General features: G+C 45.6%; 1 protein-coding gene across 1 annotated transcript in view; it reads left to right on the forward strand.

The window, feature by feature from the left end:
- RTN3 (reticulon 3) overlaps positions 1–25,135 on the forward strand; it is a 72,885-nt gene that overhangs the window by 18,198 nt on the left and 29,552 nt on the right. The window contains exon 2 of the mRNA XM_070766585.1: positions 11,113–11,163. Within this exon, the coding sequence (XP_070622686.1) occupies positions 11,113–11,163 (51 nt within the window). The remainder of the gene's footprint in view (positions 1–11,112; positions 11,164–25,135) is intronic.

A 25,135-nucleotide genomic window follows, 5' to 3' on the forward strand; every position in this document is an offset into this window, starting at 1 on the left:
ACTAGATGGACCATGAGGTCTTTTTCTGCCGTCAGACTTCTATGTTTCTATGTTTCATCTGGCTAGCATCCTTAGTCTGGTCAGCTTCGGTGCATTATTTTATCCCCTGTTTAGGGCTGAAAAAAACCTTTGGAGGGAGTAGAAAGCCAGTCCGGAAAGACTTAGGGCTGAAAAAAAAATCTTTGGAGAGAGTAGCAATGAAAAAGCCTGCAAACCAGTCAGAGCCAATAAGATTGTTAGGGCTGGAAAAAACCTTCTTTGGAGGGAGCAGAAAGCCTGCCTGGAAAGACCTAGGGCTGAAAAAAAAATCTTTGGAGAGAGTAGCAATGAAAAAGCCTGCAAACCAGTGAGAGCCAATAAGATTGTTAGGGCTGGAAAAAACTTTCTTCGGAGAGAGTAACAATAAAAAAAAGCTTGCAAATCACTAAGAGCCAGGAAGATCGTTAGCACCTCGTTAGGGCTGGGGGAGGTAAAAAGCTTTGGAAAAGTTACAGTTGGAGTATAAGATGCACCCAAATTTTCAGTCTCTTTTAAGGGAGAAAGGTGTGTCTTACACTCCAAAAAATGCTTGGTTTGTGGTCTTTGGGGGAAGTCCAGCTATAAAGGCAGCAGTGAAACATAAGGGGGAGTGCTTTTTAGGCAGAAAAAAAAAGCTGTGAATGTTAGCCACAGGTCATCCTTGAATGGATCCGGACGAATCTGGGTTCAAAGGTGAAGCTATAAATACGACGAGGCGCAGTAAGACGTTAGCAGGGCAAAGGACTGGCACCAAGCTCTGGACTTTGCCAACCGACGGGCGAAGCCTGTAGGCTCACAACCACTCCCTGCCCCGCACTGCCAATGCCGCAGATCCGTGATCAAAAGTTGGGTTCCTTGGTAGTTAATGATGGTTTTTAGCATCCTGGGTTGGTCTGATTGTCTCAGCCGGCGTCCTACAAGCAGAGTCAATACGGGAAGATGGATTAACTTAACAACTTTGAGACCTTCAGCCCTTTGCTTATCAACCTCCCCAAAAAGGTCGTAAGGACATAGAAATCCAAAGAAACGAAGGAGAACATGGCCATGCCAATCTTTACGACTTGTTTAACTATCCCAAAAATCCAATTATTTACACCAAGCAAACAATCTAAGATCCCCAGATAGGTTAAAATCAATCATACCCATTCAGACAACAGCCATACAAACATTCGTCGGCCAGCGGGGTAAGATCTAATCACCCCAAGCCTGGCGGCATAGATGAGTCTTAAGACTCTTGAGGAGGGTGCGGGCAGTGCAAATCTCTGGGGGGAGCTGATTCCAGAGAGCCGGGCCCCCCACAGAGAAGGCTCTTCCCCTAGGCCAGGGGTCCCCAAACCTTTTACACAGGGGGCCAGTTCACTGTGCCTCAGACTGTTGGAGGGCCGGACTATAAAAAAACCCTATGAACAAATCCCTATGCACACTACACATACATTATTTAAAGTAAAAAACAAAATGGGAACAAATACAATATTTAAAATGAAGAAGTAATAATTAATTAATTAAGTAATTAATAATTAAGTAATTAAGTAATTTATACTTCTTTATTAACAAGTAAATTTAAACTTAAATCAACAAACTCCATTTCTCCTTCCTTCCTTCCCTCCCTTCTTCCTCTCCACTTCTCTCTTCCCTCTTCCTTTTCTCTCATTTGTTTCATTTTCCTCTCCCTCGTTCCTTCCCTCCATCATTTTCTCATTTTTCTCTTTCTCTCTCTCTCTTTCCATCTCTCCCTCTTCCTTTCTCTCTCCCTTTCTATCTCTCCCTCGTTCTCTTTCTTTCTCTCTCTCTTCTCTCTTTCTCTCACTCACTCTCTTTCTAACTCTCCCTCTTTGTATCTCTCACACTTTCTCTCTCTCCCCCTCTCTCTATTTCTCCCTTTCTCTCTCTCTCTTTCTATCTCTCCTCTTCATTTCTCTCTCCTTCTCTATTTCTCCCTCTTATTATATCGATCGGTAAAATCTCGTGTGCTGCCACGGGCCGGTTAAAAGACCTCAGTGGGCCACATCCGGCCCGCGGGCCGTAGTTTGGGGACCGCTGCCCTAGGCCCTGTTAAATGACATTTTCTAGTTGATGGGACCCGGAGAAAGCTGACTTTGTGGGACCTAATTGGTCGCTGGGGCTCATGTGGCGGAAGGCGGTCCCGCAATCTGGACCGATGCCCGAGGGACTTCTAGGTCATTTTACCAACACTTTTGAGTTATCTGGGTTTGGTGCCGGCATTTTGGTTTTATAACAACCGGGAAGGCCAGTCCCAGAACACGGGACTTCAAAGCAGCCTCGGCGAGCGCGTTTTTGGCCTGGTTTCTACCGCCCTCGAACCATTGTTACAACAGACAGGCTGGATAGATTGGGTCTTACCCAAGATACCCACCTCCGCGCTTTCCCCATCTCTCAGGCCTCATTTGCTCCGACACTCTTACTACACACACTGTGCTTTTGACACAAAAGACATTCTAGGGCAGCCTTCCAGGTCTGTCTCGGCCCCGCACCCTCCTCGGCCCTGGTCACGTGCGGCTCTCCACTTTGATCCACCAGCGTTGCCACTGGTTGGGTCAGCAAAAAAAACCAACAACACATGCCCATCAAGGCCTTGTTTTTCTTTTGAAAGGACAATTTCTCCCCACTTGACCGAAGAGCCTCAGTAAACAGGGCCAGCCAGTCCCCTTGGGAAGGGAAGAAGGGGTTTTTTTGCCTTTTGAGGAAGTGTACAGAGTTGGAAGGGACCTGGGAGATCATCTAGTCCAGCTGTCTTGCCCAAGCAGGAGACCCCACGCCAGTTTTCTCTCGGGTTTCAAAATAATGTACGTACTCATTATCGCACCATGTGTACGTGCCCACATCCATATTCAATACCCCACGCACACACCAACGCTCCCCCATTTTCTGACTTCCAATGGGCCCAGCAAGCCCATTTTTCGCCCTCCCCAGGCTCCAGAGGCTTTCTTGGAGCTTGGTCATAAGTATGAAAAAAGGTTCAGTGTCCCCTTTTTACGGTGGCCTTTACGGTCACTAAACGAACAGTTGGAAGTTGAGGTCTACCTGTATCTTCTTGTAGTAAGTCGCTTTTTTAAAAAAGCGCTGTTGTAACTTCAAACTGTTGCTAAACAAATACATAATTTTCAGAGTATAGGACGCACCTTAGTTTTTGGGGAGGAAAATTGGGGGGGGGATCTGTCTACCAGGCCAGCGTCTGGCCAGCGTCCTTAGTCTAGTCAGCTTCAGCACATTATTTTATTTATTAACTAAATTTATTTATTAAATTTGTATGCCGCCCCTCTCCGCAGACTCGTATGCCTGGTTAGGGCTGGAAAAATCCCTTCTTCGGAGAAAAGCCTGCAAAGACTTAGGGTTGAAAAAAAAACTTTCAGGAAGGGTAGCAATGAAATAGCCTGCAAGCCAGGAAGATTGTTAGAACCTTGTTAGGTCTGGGGAAAAAACATTTTTTGGAGGGCATAGCAATTTTAAAAAGCCTGCAAAGACTTAGAGCTGAAAAAAACATTCTTTGGAGGGAGTAGCAATGAAAAAGCCTGCAAAGACTTAGGGATGGAAAAAAATACATACTTTGGAGGGAGTAGCAATGAAAAAAGCCTCCAAAGACTTAGGGCTGGAAAAAAACATTCTTCGGAGGAAGTAGACTGCAAAGACATAGGGCTGGAAAAAAAACATTATTTGGAGGGAGTAGCAATGAAAAAAAGCCTGCAAAGACTTAGTGCTGGGGGAAAAAAACATTATTTGGAGGCAGTAGCAATGAAAAAGCCTGCAAAGACTTAGGGATGGAAAAAAATACATACTTTGGAGGGAGTAGCAATGAAAAAAGCCTCCAAAGACTTAGGGCTGGAAAAAAACATTCTTTGGAGGAAGTAGCCTGCAAAGACTTAGGGCTGGAAAAAAAACATTATTTGGAGGGAGTAGCAATGAAAGAAAGCCTGCAAAGACTTAGTGCTGGGAAAAAAAACATTATTTGGAGGCAGTAGCAATGAAAAAGCCTGCGAAGACTTAGGGATGGAAAAAACATTATTTGGAAGGAGTAGCAATGAAAAAAGCCTGCGAGCCGGGAAGATCTTGAAAAGCTGCATTTGAGTATAAAATGCACCCAGATTATCAGCCTCTTTTGGGAGGGGGGGAAGGAGGGTCTTATACTCCGATAAAACACAGTAGTTTGTAAGCCGAGGACAGCTTGTACAACGGAGCCGGTATTTCAAGCAGCGAGGGACGGATTTCAGTAGCCTCGAAGGCCGATCCTGTGGGCGAAATTGCTTAACGTTTTCCACTTGCCACACTCGGAGATGGGCAGAGCCTGAAAAACTGCATCGAAACGTGAGAAACAGGCTCAAGTACCAGATCAAATGAACAGGGTAGGTAATAAAGCGTAGATGAGATCTGAGATTTAGACCTGATTAGATCTGCCCTCCTCCTCCTTTTTTTCCAGACGTTCACTTGGCTTCCTCCCAACCAACCAACCCACCCCACTTCAAGAAGCAGGCAATTTTTCTTTCTTTCCTGGGTTTATTAAGTAGTAACCACCAGCATATATATATACATAAAAGGCCCCAGGTGCATTTTTAATCTCCCTGATGAGTTGGTGAGATAGCCTTTGGCCCACTTTTATTTTTTTATTTTTTTCCCCCAGCCTCGGCTTTCCTTTCGGAACAATGGGGTTGCTGACGCTGCCTTGTTGCAGGAGCATATAAATTGCAGCTTGGCAAATTAAAATTAAGCATTTCCATTTGCAAATCAAAACAGCAGGCTGAATAGTTGAGTGGGTCGCTTCCTTCGCTCTTGATGATTCAAGGAAAATGTGACTGCTTCATTGGGGCGTTTGGATAGCTGAGCACTGGTTTATTCAGGAGGGCCACATATTCTTTCCTTCCTTCCTTCCTTTCTTTCCTTTCTTTCCTTTCTTTCTCTCCTTCTTTTCATTCTTCCTCTCTTTTCACTTTCTTTTTCTTTCTTTTCTTTCTCTCTTTCTTTTCTCTCTTACTCTTTGTTTCTTTCTCTCTCACTTTCTCTTTGTTTCTTTCTCTTTTCTCTCTCACTTTTTCTTTCTTTCCTTTCTCTCTCTCTCATTCTTTTCATTCTTTCTCTCTTTTCGCTTTCTTTCTCCTCTTTCTTTTCTCTCTTTCTTTCTCTCTCTTTCTTTTCATTCTTCCTCTCTTTTTGCTCTTTCTCTCTTACTCTTTGTTTCTTTCTCTCTCACTTTCTCTCTCTGTTTCTCTTTTCTCTCTCATTTTTTCTTTCTTTCCTTTCTCTCATTCTTTTCATTCTTTCTCTCTTTTCGCTTTCTTTCTCCTCTTTCTTTTCTCTTTCTCTTTCTCTCTCTCATTCTTTTCATTCTTCCTCTCTTTTTGCTCTTTCTTTCTCTCTCTTTTCTTTCTCCCTTTTTTTCTCTTTCTGTCTTACTCTTTGGTTCTGTCTCTCTCACTTTCTCTCTCTGTTTCTCTTTTCTCTCTCACTCTCTCTCTCTGTTTCTCTTTTCTCTCTCACTTTCTCTCTCTCTCTGTTTCTCTTTTCTCTCTCATTTTCTCTTCCTTCCTTCCTTCCTTCCTTCCTTCCTTCCTTCTTTTTCTTTTCTTCTTTTAAGCCACCTCTCTCAACCTGCTTATTCATATATGTGTGTTTGTATGTTATCCCTTTGGCTCTATTGTCGTAAATGTTTTGGTTCCGTCTTTCCACGTCAGGCCACTTAAGTTAGATCAGGGGACGGCAGCCTTAAACACTCTAAAGAGCCACAAAAGGTCTCAACCGGAACCCTCCCCCACCCCCATTCAATTCTGGAGCTGACCGGAAGTCCGGTTCCCCCACCATAGAGTCTCCTCCTAAGTGTGGCATCCTTTTTCCTTCTACCTATCTTAACCGAAAGTCCTATCAGTTGTGGAGCTGATCGGAAAACCCGCCCCTTGCCATAGAGTCTCCTCCTAGCACGCCCTGCCTCCCCCCTCCCCAAAAACCCCAGAAGCTCCTCTCAAAATTGTGGGGCTGACAGGTGACAAGGAACTGCAGCAGAGGGATGAAATAGCCACATGCGGCTCCCGAGCTGCAGGTTGCTGACCCCTGAGTTAGATGAGAACGGCGAAAAATTTGACCAGCAAAATTTTGTTTGTTTGCTTCCTTGTTTTGTTTAATTGGATTTATATGCGGCCCCTCTCCGAGGACTCGGGGCGGCTTACAACACACAAAAAAGAAGAACAATACAATATAATCGTCTAAATCCAATTAGTGTACTAATCTATAAAACCCAGTATTATTCAAAAGGACCCAATCATACCCATTCAAACATAGATGGCACTCATTGGCCAGGGGGCTAGAGTCTAATTGGCCCAAGCCTAGCGGCATATACAAGTCTTAAGATTCTTGCGGAAGGCAAGGAGGGTAGTGTGAATCTCTGGGGAGGGAGCTGATTCCAGAGTCCCGGAGCCACCACAGAGAAGGCTCTTCCCCTAGCCCCCGCCAAGCAACGTTGGTTGATGGGACCTGGAGAAGGCTGACTCTGTGGAGCCTAACCGGTCGCTGGGATTCATGTGGCAGGAGGCGGTCCCTCAGGTAATCTGGCCCGATGCCATGTAGGGCTTTATAGGTCATGACCAACACTTTGAATTGCATCCGGAAACCAATCGGCAACGAATGCAGTCTGCGGAGTGTTGGAGAAACATGAGCATGTCCAGGAAGGCCCAAGACCACTCGCGCGGTTGTAGTTTGAACCGTGGTTTGAACCGCTTCACCCGATGCTGTCTGTGACAATCCATAGTTATGTCTCCAAATGAACCTTGTGCAGTGATGGCGAACTTTTTTCCCCTTCGGGTGCCGAAAGAGTGTGGGCGTGCACTATTGCACATGTGTAAGTGCCCACACCCATAATTCAATGCCTGGGGAGGGTAAAAACAGCTTCCCCTGCCCCCAGGAGGCCCTTCAGAGGCCAAAAGCGGCCTGTTTCCCAACTTCTGGTGGGCCCAGTAGGCTCGTGTTTCGCCCTCTCCAAGTTCCAAAGGCTTCCCTGGAGCCAGGGGAAGGTGAAAATTTATTTATTTATTGGATTTGTATGCCGCCCCTCTCCGCAGACTCGGGGCGGCTAACAACAGCAATAAAACAGCACATAATAATAATTCAATACTAAAACAGTTAAAAACCCATTACAGTGGAACCTCGACTTACGAATTTAATTGGTGCCGGAAGGAGGCACGTAAGTCGAAAAGCTCGTATGATGAAACATTGTTTCCCATAGGAAACAATGGAAAAGCGATTAATGCGTGCAAGCCCAAAAATAAGAAACCGGCCGCCACCACCGAAGGAGGCTTGAACCTCCCGATCCTCCCCGCACCTTTGCCATGCATGTCAGGAGAGAGAGGGAAGGAGGGAGAGAGAAGCAGACGGGCAGCAGCCGCAGCGGAGGCCAAGTCTCGCTCCGGGCTGTGCCCCCTCTGAGCACTCACCGCCTGTCCCTGTCAGCGGCCCAGCCACCTTCCCCCGCCCGGACAACCGCCAGAGGGGCTCCTCCGGAGGGGCGCACGGGGAAGGGCTTGAGCCGCCGCCTTCTCCTTTCCCCGTGGGAGCGCCTGAGTCAGAGGCAGGTCTTGCCGGGCCGATTGCCGAGCGGGGGCGGGGCGCGGAAGGAGGCAAAGGCGCTGCCGCACCGGCCCCCTCAGGCCGCTCCGGCCCCCTCCGAAGACATCCTTGGCCAGTCGAAGGGAAAGTTCCTCCGTTCCGCTCCAGAGCCGCCGACCCGGGCCCTCCAAGGCGCAGCGGGTGTGCGGGTGTGCGGGGGAAGCTGAGGGAATCCACCGGACTCTGCCTCCGGCTGCAGCTTCCTCTCCAATTGGTCCCCCCTGCGCAAACCAAACGGGAGATCCGGTCCAGGTTTCCAAGCGGGGCGCCTTTTGCCAGCTGCCCGCCCGAAGTCAGGTGCGTCCTCGGGGCGCTAAAGGGGCTCCGGCTGACTGCGCTGCAGAGGATTCCTGGGCAGGGAGACCGGCGGGCGGGAGAAACAGCCGGCACCGTGCCCAGCAAGAGGGACCTTCGCTTGGCTCGCCCGCGTCTCCAGCGTCCCCCAGAGGCGTCTCCGGCGTCTTTCTTTCCCCTTCTAAAGTTAAAAAGAGCAGCCGCAGCGCGCTCGCTGCTAGCCGTTTCAAGTCGGGATGGACTGCGGCTGCTCTTTTTAACTTTAACTTTTAAGTTGCCCTCTCCCCTCCCTCCGGAGGCTCTCCGGAAGCCAAAAACGCCCTCCCAGAGTCTTTTGTGCAAGCCAAAAACCAGCTGGCCGGCACACACATGCCTGTTGGAGCTGAGCTAGGGCAACGGCTCACGTGCCAGCCGATATGGCTCCGCGTGCCACCCGTGCCGTCAGTTCGCCATCACTGACCTAGTGTTTCCGAGTGTTTTTTAAAGCTTTAGCCCAGTGGCTTCAATTGGATAGAAATCCCAGCTGGGCAGCCGCCAAAAGAACCATCCAGAACGGTCTGCAAAACTCCTAACACCCGCCCGGGTTGCAAATCTTTGCAAGGGCCCATAAATCTAAATAAACACTCCCGTCTCATAACCTCTGACCAAAGTGAGACTGAATTGCTCCTTTGCAGGACTGCTGAGGTCGGAGGTATCTTGGCAGGGAGGGGAGGATTATAAACCAGCTTTATTTTTTTTTTAAAAAAAAGCTTTTCTCATTATTCATTTATTCCAGACATGCACCTTTCGCTATATTGTGTGCGCTCACTGCCCCTGTAACGTTGCATTTGGAGCCAGAGGGGGGGCGCGTGGGGGTGTGTGTGTTGCAGCACATTGCCAAGGATATACAATGTGCTTTTTGTGAAAAGTAGAGACTCTCACACACAAACAAAGTAGCCCCAGGTGCCAACCGAAAAAAAATAAAAAAAAAATCGTCAACTAGGCTTTGGCAAAGATAAGAGACACTCTTCACGGCTGATTAAATAGGTTGGGTGTTGAAATTTTGGGGTGAAGAGGAGGGGCGAGGAATGCTTTTGGTGCCGGGCACCACGCCAGAACCATTGCTAAATTGGTCCATCTCGAGTTTGGACACATTACTTTTCCTTTCTTTCCTTCTTTCCTTCTTTCTTTCTTTCTTTCTTTCTTTCTTTCTCTTCCCCCTTCTTTCCTTCCTTTCTCTCGCTCTCCCTTTCTTTCTCTTTCTTTCTTTCCTTCCTTTTTCTTTCTTTTTCTTTCTTTCTCTCTCCCTCTCCCTTTCATTCTTTCATTCTTTCTTTTCCTTTCTTTCTTACTCTCCTTTTCTTCCTTCCTTCCTCTCACTTATTTTATTTCTCTTCCTTCCTTTTTCTTTCTTTTTCTTTCTCTCTCCCTCCCTTTCATTCTTTCATTCTTTCTTTTCCTTTCTTTCTTACTCTCCTTTTCTTCCTTCCTTCCTCTCTCTCTCTCTCACTTCCTTTATTTCTCTTCCTCCCTTCCTTTCTTTTTCTTTCTTTCTTTTTCTTTCTCTCCCTCTCTCCCTTTCTTTCTTTTTCTTTCTTTTTTACTCACTCTACTTTTCTTCCTTTCTCCCTTCCTTCCTTTCTCCCTTCCTTTCTCCCTCCCTCCCTCCCTCTCTTTCTTTCCTTTCTTTCTTTCTTTCCAAACTGCTTTTGAAGTTGGAGAAAGGTTGGATAAATCTCTGGAGGGTTTTTTAAAAGAAATTTATTATTATTATTATTTCTCCTCGTCAAGCATGTTTTCAGGAAAACAGTCGCCAAGACAAAGGAGTTGCACATTCTTTGAGATGTGTGCGTTGCACACTCTGAACCAAAGATAGATTTGGAGGGCTTGAGGATTTAATTTATTAAATTTATAAGCTGTCAAACTCCTTACAGGCTCTGGACGCCGTACAGCAAATAAAAATAATGTACGAACAGTTAAAACACCCCAAATAAAATGGTTGTTCAACAAAACATTGATTTCTGGGAACTTTGGTATGGGATTAGGATTTTGTAACGTCGGGAAGGGAATGGGCCTTGGAGATCGATTGGTCCAGTGGCCCTCAACCCTTTTGGGACCCCAGATTTAATCCATCCCTTGCCATAGTAATGTCCATTCCTACAGCGCCTCCCCACTTTAAGGTAGCCACCCAACCTCTATGGAGCCTCGGTGGCCCAGTGGTTAGAGTGCAGTACTGCAGGCTACTTCTGCTGACTGCCGCCTGCAGTTTGGCAGTTCGATTCTCAGCAGGGTCAAGGTTGACTCAGTCTTCCGTCCTCCCGAGGTGGGTAAAATGAGGACACAGATTGTTGGAGGGAGGGAAAGATTGACTCTGTAATCTGCTTGGAGAGAGGCTGTAAAGCAGTATATTATGATATTGCTATTGTCCTTCCTTTCCTCCCTCCCTCCCAGTTTTTTCTTTCCTCCCATTCTTTTCTTTTCTTCCCTCCCTCCTTCCCCCTCCTTCCTTTCTTCTTTCCTTCTTCTTTCTTTCCTTCCTTCCTTCCTTCCTTCCACTCCCTTCCTCCCATTTTTTCCTCTCTTCCTCCCACTCTTTTCTTCCCTTCCTCCCATTTCCCTCCCTCCCACTCCCCTTCCTTCCTTCTTTCCGTCCTTCCTTCTTTCCTTCCTTCCACTCCCTCCCTTCCTTCCTCCCACTTTTTTCCTCCCTCTCTGCCACTCTTTTCCCATCCTTCCCTTCCTCCCATTTCCCTCCTTCCCACTCTCCTTCCTTCCTTCCTTCCTCCCTCCCTCCCTCCCTCCCATCTCCCTCCTTCCTTCCTTCTTTCCTTCCTTCCTTCCTTCTTTCCTTCCTTCCTTCCCAGGATTGGAAGGGACCCTGGAGGTCTTCTAGTCCAACCCCTTGCTCAGGCAGGAAACCCTAAGCCAAGGCCCACCAATACTGTGGCTTTACACGATGTCCAACCTCTTTATTGTTACTCATGTTACACACCTGTCCTTTTTTCCTTCTGGAGCAGGTGGGTAGAGCTGGGTTTCACACATACTTTACATCAAGGTGAGTGAGCAGTTTCCCCTTTTCCTACCACCACCACCACCACCAAGACCCCGCCGCCGTTTCTGAGAACAGGCATCCCGGCCCCTTCCTGATTAACCGTATACTGTACTTGCTTGCCTCCTCTTTTAGGCTACCACGTCTCACCGTCTGTATTTCCCTTTCAGATTCCTTTGTTACTTCCTCTCAGCCTGTCTCCCTCTTTTCGACCTCACAAGGCAAGTCTGTCGTTTTCTTGTACGGTCCCACCCACCCACCCACCAACCCACCTCGCTTTCTGAAAGAAAAATGTTGAAAGAGGCTGTAACTGGCGACAAGAGAAGGTTTTAATTCCCCCTCCCCCTTTTCGGTCGACCCACAAAACAGGACCCTCCACGCTGGTTGGGGCGGAGGTTACTATTCGCCCCATGACCTTCCCTAAAAATCATTCCGGGTCAAAGGCTAGATTTGGAAAAGGTAGCCAAAACTTTTGAAAAGGTTGCCCCAAAGTTTTCTACCCCAGATTGAAAAAAAAAGAAGGAGGAATCCACGCGCTGATATTTTAAATTATCCTTTTTGTATAGAAAGCAGCATTAATACATGCCGAATTCATGCACGTGAGGTCATCTTGGCAGCTTCTCAGTGAGGGGAGTTAAAAGATGTCAGCCCAGCGTCTCAAAGATCAAGGCTAATTGCGCATTCCTTTATGAGATAAAGAGTCTCCGGTTTCACTGACTTACTTTTGCAAGCTTTTCAGTCTCTCCGCAGACCAAGGCACTTTTATTCCAAGGGTTTTAGCTGAGGAACAATAGTTGGCTGGCGTAGCCTGAATGGAACCTCAAACATCAACGGAACTCCATTACCACCAAACATTGAAACTCCACCCTGAATTTCCCATCAGCCATTCTTAAATACTTATGGGGAGTAGTCAGTAATTCTCTAGGGTTAACAAACTACAGACTACTTCCTTTTCCCATACAAGTATTCTTGTCTGTTTTCTTAGTCTTCTAGCAAAAGCTCATGGCCTTCCTCCTCCTCCTCTAAGTCATACCCTACTCGCATTGGCATATCTGCCAACTCTGGTGGCCCTTCGGGTTCATCCTGGTCTGTTTCTCCCTCACTCTCCCTCTGCATCAGCTGGCAAAACCACTGGCCCAGCTGGGCCTGGCTTCTCCTCCTGCTCAGAATCTATCATTACCAGAGGTGGATGAGGACCACTCACAACAGGGTGGGTTCCACTTCACCTTCCCTACTGATTCGCACCGCAATGGAAATGCGCATTTTGCGTTCGCAGGAATGACCCTCTGCGCATGCGCAGAAACCTTCGCGCATGCACAGAAGAGGGTTTTTTCCTCGCCGGGGGGCTGGTTCCGCCAGCCATTGCCGCTGTTTCAGCGAGCAGCGGCAAATTCCCACTACTCGTCTTCTAAAGAAAAAGTCTGAACCCGCCACTCTTCGGGAGGGTTGAGAATCTCTGAAAAGGGTGACGAGGGTCAGTTTGACAAGCCTCCGGTCCGGATGGAGTTAGGTTAAGTTAAGTTGCATCCATCAGCCAAGGCCTTTCCCGTGAATTTGAAAGTGGATAATTTCGGATCGATCTAAAAGTAACGGGGCGCTGATGACCGCAGAGTTGAGTTATGTGTATCTGCGAAGGCTGGAGAGGGAGGAAAAAAAGGAATCTAAAGCCAATAATCTTTGTAAACAATGAAGCTTTGATAGTTTTAAGAAGAATTCAGGAGTGTTTGGCTTCCATGTGACCCAGTCATGTGCTTTTTTTCCCCAAGCAAATCTCTCTTGCCAAAGTTGTTTTTCCTGTCTGGTTTATCTTTCCAGTAGGGCCCAACAGAGGCTAGATTGGGGGGAGGGGGATCTGTAGCAGTGATTCTCAAATTGGTGGCCACTCGAAGAGGGGGGTGGACTTCAATTCCCAGAATTCCCAAGCCAGCATGCTTCAAGATATCTGGACTGCAGCTCCCAGAATTCCACACATCTTTAAGCTGCTGAAGTTAAGAAACACTGGTCTGTAACAGGGAGTCTCCAATCTTGGCCACTTCAAGAGGGGTGGACCTCAACTAACCAGAATTCCCTAGCCTGCATGCTTCAAGATATGTGGACTACAGCTCCCAGAATTCCCTGGCCGGCATGCTTCAAGATATCTGGACTACAGCACTAGTCTATTAACCTGGGCACTTTAAGAGGGGTGGACTTCAACTCCCAGAATTCACCAGCCGGCATGCTTCAAGATATGTGGACTACAGCTCCCAGAATTCCACACGTCTTTAATCTGCTGGAGTTAATAATTAAAAGAGGCGCAAAATTTGGTGGTCTTGTTTAAATCACAAATCACCAATTCATGCCTTAGCCAGCACAAATGAGTTTTGACTAGGTTTTCTTTCTTTCTTTCTTTCTTTCTTTCTTTCTTTCTTTCTTTCTTTCTTCCTTCCTTCCTTCCTTCCTTCCTTCCTTCCTTCCTTCCTTCCTTCCTTCCTTTCTTCCTTTCTTCCTTTCTTCCTTCCTTTCTTCCTTTCCTTTCCCCCTTCCTTCCTTTCTCTTTCTCCCTTTCTTTCTTTCTTTCTTTCTTTCTTTCTTTCTTTCTTTCTTTCTTTCTTTCTTTCTTTCTTTCTTTTGATTTGCATGCCGCCCCTTTCCGTAGACTCGGGGCGGCTCACAACACAATAAAAACAGTTCATGACAAATCTAATAATATACAATTTAAAATATTCTTTAAAAACCCAATTATTAAGCAGACATACATACATACAAGCATACCATACATAAATTGTATAGGCCCAGGGGAGATATCTCAATTCCCCCATGCCTGACGACAAAGGTGGGTTTTAAGGAGTTTACGAAAGGCAAGGAGGGTAGGGGCAGTTCTAATCTCTGGGGGGAGCTGGTTCCAGAGAGTCGGGGCCGCCACAGAGAAGGCTCTTCCCCTGGGGCCCGCCAACCGACATTGTTTAGTTGACGGGACCCGGAGAAGGCCCACTCTGTGGGACCTAATCGGTCGCTGGGATTCGTGCGGCAGAAGGCGGTCTCGGAGATATTCTGGTCCGATGCCATGAAGGGCTTTAAAGGTCATAACCAACACTTTGAATTGTGACCGGAAACTGATCGGCAACCAATGCAGACTGCGGAGTGTTGGTGTGACATGGGCATACCTAGGTAAGCCTATGACTGCTCTCGCAGCTGCATTCTGCACGATCTGGAGTTTCCGAACACTTTTCAAAGGTAGCCCCTTTGAATGGATGTCAGTTTTTGATTTAGACAGTCCAGAATAGGCACTTTGTTTTCTCCCAATAATAAACACATGCTTGTTCCTGAAGATAATTTTTAATTGCCCAGGAACCACGCCAGCTTTCCCCCTTCTTCCCGTGAGAGATTACCCAGGAACTATGACATCCTTTTGGGTTTTAGAGATCTCTCAACTTCTGCACCACTTTTAATTTTTAAAAACAATTTTGAGAAGGGCTGAGGAAAGCCTCCTAGCCTTGTCTCGGGGAGCCCTGGCGCCTCCGATGACCATCCCTGGGTTTCCCAACCTCGAAAGGGTTTCTTCAAGATATTTGGAAGTGCAACAAAGCACCGAGTGGGAGACACCTGTTTTAGGCACCAGATAAGAGCTCCCTAAACTCCTAGGCACGTCGAAGCCCTTTTGTAAATTGGTGACAGTATTTGTAGCTGGAGGAACTGGTTTACTCTTTATCTTTAGCCCTCGGGAAACTCGGTGGTCAGGAAAAATAACCCTCCACTATTATATCTAAGAGAGAAGGTGACTCTGGCTCAAAATTTGAATTCTTGCAGGAGGTCCCACTCATCCAAAGATGGCAAGTCATCATTGCCCATCGTAGACCAAATCTAGCCGGAGGTGATGAAACCAGAGAAGAATGGCATCCACAAAGACACCACAATTCCACCCTGAGCTGCCAAAAAATGCTCTTCTGTTTAGTACAGGGGCAGACAAAGTTGGCTCTTCTGTGACTTGTGGACTTCAACTCCCAAAATTCCTGAGCCAATGATGCTAGCTCAGGAATTATGGGAGTTGAAGACCCCGTGTCGTAGAAGAGCCAACTTTAGTGTTAGTAGGCCTGCAGGTGTGTTTTTATTTATGCGCACCTGGCCTCCAAGACAAATTTATCTTCTGGTACTGGTCCACCTAAGGAGACGAAGGTTTCCTGTTTGGACACGATGCAAAATGAGTTTCTGGTTAAAAGGAGAGCTTGCCGTTTTCTAAGAAGAAGCTACCTTTGGCTCTATAGGAGTGGTGGTCCCTCAACCCTCCCGTTTTTTGGCGTGCCAGAAACCAAGTTGTGCAAATTCGTGGGATGAAGGCAACACACAAAAATTATGTCCCCCTTCCAATGTGTGGGAAAACCTCCACGGAACTAGTCCCTGGTACCCCAAAAATCGAGGGCCGCTACTCTAAATTACTTGGAGCTATAGCTTCCAACTTGGCCACCTCTGAAAAAGTTTTGGGGTGGGGAGGGGGTGGAGGTACTTTTGACCCTTGTGGAAGAAACATCCCATCTTGTTCCTTTCATAATAGAGGTTTTTAACATCCATAATTGTAGCCTCCATTTTTTTTTAATCTTAGGAAAAGGAAGCTACCCCCAAAGTGCTTTTTTGGGGTGTGCATGTGTTCAGGAGTGAAAAAACAGTTACAGCCTTTTTTGCCCCCCTTTTTTTAAAATCTTTTCTTTCTGGAATCTCTTAAAAAAAACATTTTTCTTCCCTGCTTTTTTTTTTTTTTTGGTCCTCCCTCTGCCGTCCACCACCGGAGACCCAGCTTGGCTAAACAGAAGTGCTAAAAATGATTCCTATTGTGGCGCTGCTAAATTTGTTATGACGTGCTGTTGCTCTGTGGCTGCTTCTCCGGGCTGTGTTTCTTGCGTGAATTGATTTCTTCCACCTCCCGTCTTCTGTTTCGTTAAAAGCTTGCTTATCCCGTTTCGTTTTGTGTCCCCCGAAGTACCCAATGCAAAAAGAAAAAAGGGAAGGAGGGAGGGAGGGAGGAAGGAAGATGGAAGGAAGGAAGGTTGGAAAATAGATGGTAAAGGAAGAGGAAGGAAGCTCATGGAAGGACGGAAGATAGATGGAAGGAAGGAAAGTAGACGGAAGGAAGGAACATGATAGAAAGAAGGTTGGAAAATAGATGATAAAGGAAGATCGTGGAAGGATGGAAGGAAGGAAGATGGAAGGGAGGAAAATGATAGGTTGGAAAATATGATAAAGAAGGAAGGAAGGAAGATTGATGGAATGAAATAAGTTAGATGGAAGGAAGGAAAATGATAGAAAGAAGGTTGGAAAATAGATGATAAAGGAAGAAGAAGGAAGGAAGGAAGATAGATGGAATGAAATAAGATGGAAGGAAGGAAAATGATTGAGAGAAGGTTGGAAAATAGATGATAAAGGAAGATGAAGGAAGGAAGGAAGATAGATGGAATGAAATAAGATAGATGGAAGGAAGGAAAATGATAGAAAGAAGGTTGGAAAATAGATGATAAAGAAAGAAGAAGGAAGGAAGGAAGATAGATGGAATGAAATAAGATGGAAGGAAGGAAAATGATAGAAGGTTGGAAAATAGATGATAAAGGAAGATGAAGGAAGGAAGATAGATGGAATGAAATAAGATGGAAGGAAGGAAAATGATAGAAGGTTGGAAAATAGATGATAAAGGAAGATGAAGGAAGGAAGATAGATGGAATGAAATAAGATGGAAGGAAGGAAAATGATAGAAAGAAGGTTGGAAAATAGATGATAAAGGAAGAAGAAGGAAGGAAGGAAGATAGATGGAATGAAATAAGATGGAAGGAAGGAAAATGATAGAAAGAAGGTTGGAAAATAGATGATAAAGGAAGAAGAAGGAAGGAAGGAAGATAGATGGAATGAAATAAGATGGAAGGAAGGAAAATGATAGAAAGAAGGTTGGAAAATAGATGATAAAGGAAGAAGAAGGAAGGAAGGAAGATAGATGGAATGAAATAAGATGGAAGGAAGGAAAATGATAGAAAGAAGGTTGGAAAATAGATGATAAAGGAAGAAGAAGGAAGGAAGGAAGATAGATGGAATGAAATAAGATGGAAGGAAGGAAAATGATAGAAAGAAGGTTGGAAAATAGATGATAAAGGAAGAAGAAGGAAGGAAGGAAGATAGATGGAATGAAATAAGATGGAAGGAAGGAAAATGATAGAAAGAAGGTTGGAAAATAGATGATAAAGGAAGAGGAAGGAAGATAGATGGAAGGAAGGAAAGAAAGAAAGAAAGAAGGGAGTTGATGAACGTTGGAAAATAGCCGATGAAGGAAGGAAGATCATGGAAGGAAGGAAAGAGGATTGGATTTATTTGGAGGTGTTTTGTGAACCTAGCCGGCACGGTATTACTTTGGTTGCTTTTTAAAAAACTTGATGGAAGGTTGGAAAATAGCTGATGAAGGAGGGAAGATGGGAGGAAAGAAGTTAATGGAAGGAAGATAGAGGAAGGAAAATGATGGAAGGTTGGAAAACATGTGAAAGGAAGAGGGAGGTATATGGAAGGAAGGAAAGAAGGAAGTGAATACAATACGTTGAGAAAGGGCTGGGGAGGATGGGTAGACCTCCACAGACGGACTCAGCCTCAATCCATAGCAATAGCACCAAAGGTGTTGCCCCAAAGGTGCTTCAATGCTTTGGGAAGCTTCTTGGAAAGGAACCGAAACTTCTTCAAACCAAGAAAGTTCAGTTACCTTTGGATACTTAGCGCCGAGATTGTCAGTCTTTTGATTTTTGGATTGGATTTATTGGGAGGTGTTTTGTGAACCTAGCCGGCACGGTATTACTTTGGTTGCCTTTAAAAAAAAACTTGATCAAACACGCCGTTACTTGGGGTGCCAAACGAACCCAGATTTGAGTGCTCCAAAGTTCTTTCTTCCCTATTCACCGTTTGTGAATCAGGATGCTGCGTCCCAGGTTTATGAGTCCAAAGTTATGCCAGCGAGGCATTCTGGGAGCTGTAGTCCTTGGAGGCGGAGTGGCCCGGCGAAGCCAGTTTTAAGTTTCATCATTCAGAATGAATTCAGTTTTGAAAGCTTTAATCCGACAGTTCCCCAGTCATCAGATGTCACTTGGAATGTGGAGCCTTCTGCTTTCTGTCCAGTTCCTCTTTTTTTAAAAATACCAGAATTGGAAGGGACCTTTGAGGTCTTTTAGTCCAATGGTCACAAACTGGTGATCTGTGGACCACTGGTGGTCCGTGAGAAAATTTTTGCTGGTACAGTGGTCCCTCTACTTACAAACTTAATTTGTTCCGTGACCAGGTTCTTAAGTTTGTAAGAAGAAGCAATGTTTTCCCGTAGGAATCAATGTAAAAGCAAATAATGCGTGCGATTGGGGAAATCACAGGGAGGGTGGAGGCCCTGTTTCCTCCCAGGAGATTCCTAGAGAGGCCCCACAGAGGCTTCTCCCTGCCTTTTCCAGCCCTGTTTCCTCCCAGGAGATTCCTAGAGAGGACCTACGGAGGCTTCTCCCCGCATTTTCCGGCCCTGTTTCCTCCCAGGAGATTCCTAGAGAGGCCCCACGGAGGCTTCTCCCTGCATTTTCCGGCCCTGTATCCTCCCAGGAGATTCCTAGAGAGGACCAACGGAGGCTTCTCCCCGCATTTTCCGGCCCTGTTTCCTCCCAGGAGATTCCTAGAGAGGCCCCACGGAGGCTTCTCCCTGTCTTTTCCGGCCCTGTTTCCTCCCAGGAGATTCCCAGAGAGGCCCAACGGAGGCTTCTCTCCACCTTTTCTGGCCCTGTTTCCTCCCAGGAGATTCCCAGAGAGGCCCCACGGAGGCTTCTCCCCACCTTTTCCCGTTACAGTTTCGGAGGCTCGGGTTTGTAAGTGGAAAATGGTTCTTGAGAAGAGGCAAAAAAAAATCTTAAAACACCCGGTTCTTATATAGAAAAGTTTGTAAGTGGAGGCGGTTGTAGGTAGAGGTACCACTGTATATAAAATTTATTTTGCTGGTTAAAAAAAATGACTTGCCTTTTTTAAATATTGCACCAACTCTGGGGTCCTCAAACTACGGCCCCCGGGCCGGATATGTGCAATGAACGTCTGTATGGCTGCAGAGAGTCTCCCCCTTTGGGGTCTTTTCGTGTGGGTTGAAGGGGGGGGCAGAAACTTCAACTTGGGGTCTGCTTCTACCTCTTGGGGGGGGGGATTTAGGCGAAGGCTGGAGAGAAACTTCGCCTACAAATTCCCAGCCAAGCCCACACACAATCTGAGCGAGACTTTGCTTATGCACAGAAGCAAAAAAAATGCTGAAATCCCATGCGTGCGTCGCCGCACAAGATTTTGCTTCCTTTTTTTTAATTATACATTTTTATTAATTTTCATAAAATGGACATACAGACACGCATACATTTAACATAAAAAGGGGTTGTATTTTCCCCGCTTATCTCAAAAGTATAAATTTAAATACAGAAAAAAAGAATACATATTTAAATGCGATTCATTATTATAAATGTGAAAGAAATGACTTGTTAAATTTCTCATTATAATTTTTCATATTTGAACTAATTCTAATATAAATTCAAAATTGTTCTCATATTAATTCTTCATTTATAAACTTTCTGTGCAGAGGCAAAATCTCGCTCAAACGCAGCCGGGCTTGGCTGGGAATTTTATTATTATTATTATTATTATTATTATTATTATTATTATTATTATTATTAATTAGATTTGTATGCCGCCCCTCTCTGCAGACTCGGGGCGGCTCACAACAGTGATAAAAAACAATATGTATTGACAAATCTAATAATTTAAAATCTAAAATAACAATTGTACATTTAAAAAATCTAAAAATAAGGAACCCCAGTATAAAAAACATACATACAGTCATACCATGCACAAAAACTACATAGGCAGGGGGAGATGTCTCAGTTCCCCCACGCTTGACGACAGAGGTGGGTTTTGAGGAGTTTACGAAAGGCAAGGAGGGTGGGGGCAATTCTAATCTCTGGGGGGAGCTGATTCCAGAGGGTCGGAGCCGCCACAGAGAAGGCTCTTCCCCTGGGTCCTGCCAGACGACATTGTTTAGTCGACGGGACCCGGAGAAGGCCAACTTTAATTTAATTTAAGAAGGCCAAATTTAATTCATTGACCAAATACCAAACCAGGGCACTTTCTCTGCGGCGCGACGTCAACCCTGGACGTGTTTGGTTCCCAGACATTGGCTAATCCCTTGCATTTTCATGGCGTTTGCTGAGTGAGTTGAAGTCCTAGATTTGCTAGCTTCTCTTTATGTATGTGTGTGTTTTAAGGTGAATGATTCTCCATGTCTCTTAAGGGCTCTGACTAAGCAAGATAGAACGGCCTTGCGAGGCGCCTTGGTGCCTGCAGATCAGTTGATTCGGCCGAAGGTCGTTCTCTATATCGAGATAACGGACTTTTGACTCATCTCGACTTCATTGAAATTGATTAGCCAGATGTTGGACTTCTGGCCTCCAAAGGAATGGGTGTTCCTACGATTGAAAGTTTCATAGGAAACCGAAGAGACAGTTTTATCTACCAAATTGGCAGGTCCTTGACACGTTCTGCAATAACCTCCTTCGACAGTAACCTCTAGACTAGATATGTCTAGTCTTAGCGGAGACACGATAGCACCAATATCTCAGGGGTTGCCACAAAGAAGAGGCAGTCAAGCTATCTGAGGGTAGGACAAGAAGCCATGGGTGGAAACTCAACGAGAGAAGCAACTTAGAATTAAGGAGAGGTTTCCTGACAGTTAGAACAATTAACCAGTGGAACAGCTTGCCTCCAGAAGTTGTGAATGCTCCAACACTGGAGGTTTTTAAGAAGATGTTGGATAACCATTTGTCTGAAGTGGTGTAGGGTCTCCTACTCAAGCAGGAAGTTGGATTAGAAGACCTCCAAGGTCCCTTCCAACTCAGTCTTCCTCCCTCCCTCTGTCAATCCTCCTTTTCCTCCCCTTTTTTTACCTTCCTTCTTTCTTCCTTCTCTCACTTTACTTTACCTCCCTCTCTCTATTCTATACCCATCCTTCCTTCCTTCCTTTCTCCCTCCCTCCCTCTGTCAATCCTCCTTTTCCTCCCCTTTTTTTACCTTCCTTCTTTCTTCCTTCTCTCACTTTACTTTACCTCCCTCTCTCTATTCTATACCCATCCTTCCTTCCTTTCTCCCTCCCTCTGTCAAACCTCCTTTTCCTCCCCCTTTTTTACCTTCCTTCTTTCTTCCTTCTCTCACTTTACCTCCCTCTCTCTATTCTATACCCATCCTTCCTTCGTTCGTTCCTCCCTCCCTCCTTCCCTCCCTCCTTCCCTCCCTCCCTCTGTCAATCCTCCTTTTCCTCCCCTTCTTTTACCTTCCTTTCTTCCTTTTCTCACTTTACTTTACCTCCTTCTCTATTCTATATCCTCCCTCCCTCTGCCAATCCTCCTTTTCCTCCCCTTCTTTTACCTTCCTTCTTTCTTCCTCCTCTCACTTTACTTTACCTCCCTCTCTCTATTCTATATCCATCCTTCCTCCTTTCCTCTCCTACCCTTTTTCCTTCCTTCCTTCACTACTCATTCATTCCTTCCCTTCCCATCTCTTTTCTTTTCCTCCGTGCAAAATGTACTATACCTCTGGGATAAACCCCAATCTTTATCCCCGCGGGAAGCTCAATTTAGAAAAGCACGGGAGCCCTTTCAGACAGGCTAGGACAGAAAAACCTGGGCCTGTTGAGATTGTATGGCTGCCGAGAGTAACCAAAAAAAGGTCATTTTTTGCTAAGCTTCTATCATGTGTCGAGTGAGGGTTTCCCCTGTGGATCTTTTAGGCCCAGATGTTTTCGATAGATGGAAGGGTTTTGGAAGCAAGGGGCTTCCACAGATAACCGAATGTCCATTTAAGCCGAGTTGCTTCGAGCCACTGAGATGCTGCCTCACTTTTATCCTTGTATCCTTAAGATTTTTATTAATAATAATAATAATTATTATTATTATTATTATTATTATTTATTAGATTTGTATGCCGCCCCTCTCCGTAGACTTGGGGCGGCTTACAGCAATGATAAAAACAATATATATAATGACAAATCTAACAGTTAGAATCTAAAATAACAATAATACATTTAAAAATTCTAAAAACAAGAAACCCCAATATATATGAAAATACAGTCATATCATACCACAGAAAACTATATAGGCAGGGGGAGATGTCTCAGTTCCCCCACACCTGACGACAGAGGTGGGTTTTAAGGAGTTTACGAAAGGCAAGGAGGGTGGGGGCAGTTCTAATCTCTAGAGGGAGCTGATTCCAGAGGGTCAGAGCCGCCCCAGAGAAGGCTCTTCCTCTGGGTCCCGCCAAACGACATTGTTTAGTTAACGGGACCCGGAGGAGACCAACTCTGTGGGACCTAACCAGTCGCTGGGATTCGTGCGGCAGAAGGCGGTCTCGTAGATACCCTGGTCCGGTGCCGTGAAGGGCTTTATAGGTCATGACCAACACTTTGAATTGTGACCGGAAACTGATCGGCAACCAATGCAGACTGCAGAGTGTTGGAGTAACATGGGCATATTTGGGAAAGCCCATGATTGCTCTCGCAGCTGTTTCTTCATTGCTTATTTGACCCCTATGACAATCATTAAGTGTTGAACCACATGATTCTTGACCAATGTATCTTTTCTTCTATGTGCACTGAGAGCATAGGCACCAAAAGACAAATTCCTTGTGTGTCCAATCACACTTGGCCAATACAATAATTCTAATCCTTTGCCCGGGCTTGTTGTGGGAGTTCAGCTCACAGGTGTGTTTACAATTGTCAGGGGTCCAAAAACTTTAAGACTTCCATGTTCCACTGCAAAGATTGTGAAGTCACACTAGAAAAAGTGCTTGCAAACATGGTTGGTCAAGACGGAGCACGTTTTCAGCCGGCTTCCCATTGATGTTTGGGCAATCTGAGGTTTAGGGTAGGTGGTTTGTATTAAGGTTGCAAAAATCTCCTTACCTTTTAGATCTAAAAGCTTTTAACATAATCTCCCTTTAACTCCTGGAGGACACAGATCTTAAGATTCCTTAAGGAGGATTACCCGACCGAAGGGAATATTTGTAACTTGAGAAAAAGAGCAAACTCCGTCCTCCTGTAGCACTGGGGAGGTTACCCAGCTAGGTCACGAAACGTCTAAAAGAACAGCACCGAGCTCAGAAAGCAACCCCACAATAGTGTTTGCCCTTGCACTTGTTATTAAGAAAACAGTCTGCCGATTCCTGTGTAAGTGGGTGATTTGGGAAGAAAAATCTCCTGCATAAATAAGTGTAAAGATGTATTCTCTTCCAGAGAGAGAGAGAGAAGAAAGAGAGCGAGAGGAAGAGAGGTGGGGGGAGAGAGAGAAGGGAGGGAGGAGGAAGAAAGGAAGGAAGGAAGAGGGAAGAAAGAAAGAGAAAAAGGAAGAAAGAAAGAAGGAGGAAGGAAGGAGGAGGAAGGAAGAAAGAAGAAGGAGGAAGGAAGGAAGAAAGAAGAAGGAGGAAGGAAGGAAGGAGGAGGAAGAAAGAAGAAGGAGGAGGAAGGAAGAAAGAAGAAGGAGGAAGGAAGGAGGAGGAAGGAAGGAAGAAAGAAGGAGGAAGGAAGGAAGGAGGAGGAAGGAAGAAAGAAAGGAAGAAAGAAGAAGGAGGAAGGAAGGAGGAGGAAGGAAGAAAGAAGAAGGAGGAAGGAAGAAAGAAGAAGGAGGAAGGAAGAAAGAAGGAGGAAGGAAGAAAGAAGAAGGAGGAAGGAAGAAAGAAGGAGGAAGGAAGGAGGAGGAAGGAAGAAAGGAAGAAAGAAGAAGGAGGAAGGAAGGAGGAGGAAGGAAGAAAGAAAGAGAAAGAAAGAAAGAAAGAAAGAAGTTGGCACGCCGTGCCACATTAATCCTCATTGCCCTCACCCGGGAATTTAGTACGGCTAACTTTTTTTCTTTTTTTCTTTTTTGGTTTGGAATTTCGGTTGTTTTGATTCTGCGTATTATTCTGATCTAGGGCCTTCTAGATAGTTGTAGATTACTTCTGGGATTTCTGAAGGTTGCAGCTGGGCCACGTCCGGAAATGGACATTCCCATTTGGGAAATTGAATTTCTTGGCATTTGCGAGAAAAATAGGTGCTTGGATTTGAGATCTGTTGGGCTCGATAGCAATAGCACTTATATGTGTTTCCTGCTTCACAGTGCTTCGCAGCCCTCTCTAAGCGGTTTAGAGTCAGCCCCTTGACCCCAACCATCTGGGTCCCCATTTTACTGACCTCGGAGGGACAGAAGACTGAGTCAACCTTGAGTCGGTCAGGATCGAACTCCTGGCAGTGGGCAGAGTCTGCAATACTGCATTCTAATACTGGGTGGGAGGGATGGCAAGAAAGAAGGGGATGGAGGGAGGGAGGAAAGGAAGGAAGGACTTAGACATATATACAGTAATCCCTCGCTACTTCACGGTTCATCTTTCACGGATTCGCTATTTCATGGGTTTTCAAAGGGGGTTTAAATCCATTAAAATTTTTAAATCCATTAAAAAATTCATAAAATTCTTCTACAGCACTACTATACTCTATTAAAGAAACTGGTAGGATATCACATGTAGTTCCAGCTGAGAAACATTATAGAACGGCTGTTTAATGCAAAGGGTGGGTTTTAAAAGTCCAAATACTCATTAAATACATTAAAAAAAAAATTTCCTCTACTTCACGTAAATTCGTTTTTTCACGGGTGGTCTTGGAACGCATCCCCTGCGAAAAACGAGGGATCACTGTACCGCTTCACAGTGCTTCGCAGCCCTCTCTAGGCGGTTTACAGTCAGCCTTTTGCCCCCAACCATCTGGGTCCTCATTTTATTGACCTCGGAAGGCTGAGCCAACCTTGAGCTTGCTGAGATTCAAACTGTCAGCAGAAGTAGCCTGCAGTACCGCCTTCTAACCACTACGCCACCACAGTTCTGTATCTACAGTAGTCCTCAAGTTATGGCTGTAGTTAAGGCTGGCAATTACGATTGTTAAGTCGTGACGGTCATAAATTAAGGCACCAAGTGGGCAGACCAGATTTCCCCCCCCCCATAGCGGTCGTTAAAAGAGCGTGTGGTTGTTAAGTGAGCTCATTCGCAATTGACGTTTACTGCAAGAAACTCAGAATAAACGCAGGTTTCTGGCAAACACATTGTGGCCTTAAGGGCTCCCAAAATTCAACCGTGTGACTTTTGTGGACGAGGGAGGACGGGAACAACACCCGAACTTCA

Source organism: Erythrolamprus reginae, chromosome 13, assembly GCF_031021105.1.
Source record: "Erythrolamprus reginae isolate rEryReg1 chromosome 13, rEryReg1.hap1, whole genome shotgun sequence".
NCBI lineage: Eukaryota > Metazoa > Chordata > Lepidosauria > Squamata > Dipsadidae > Erythrolamprus > Erythrolamprus reginae.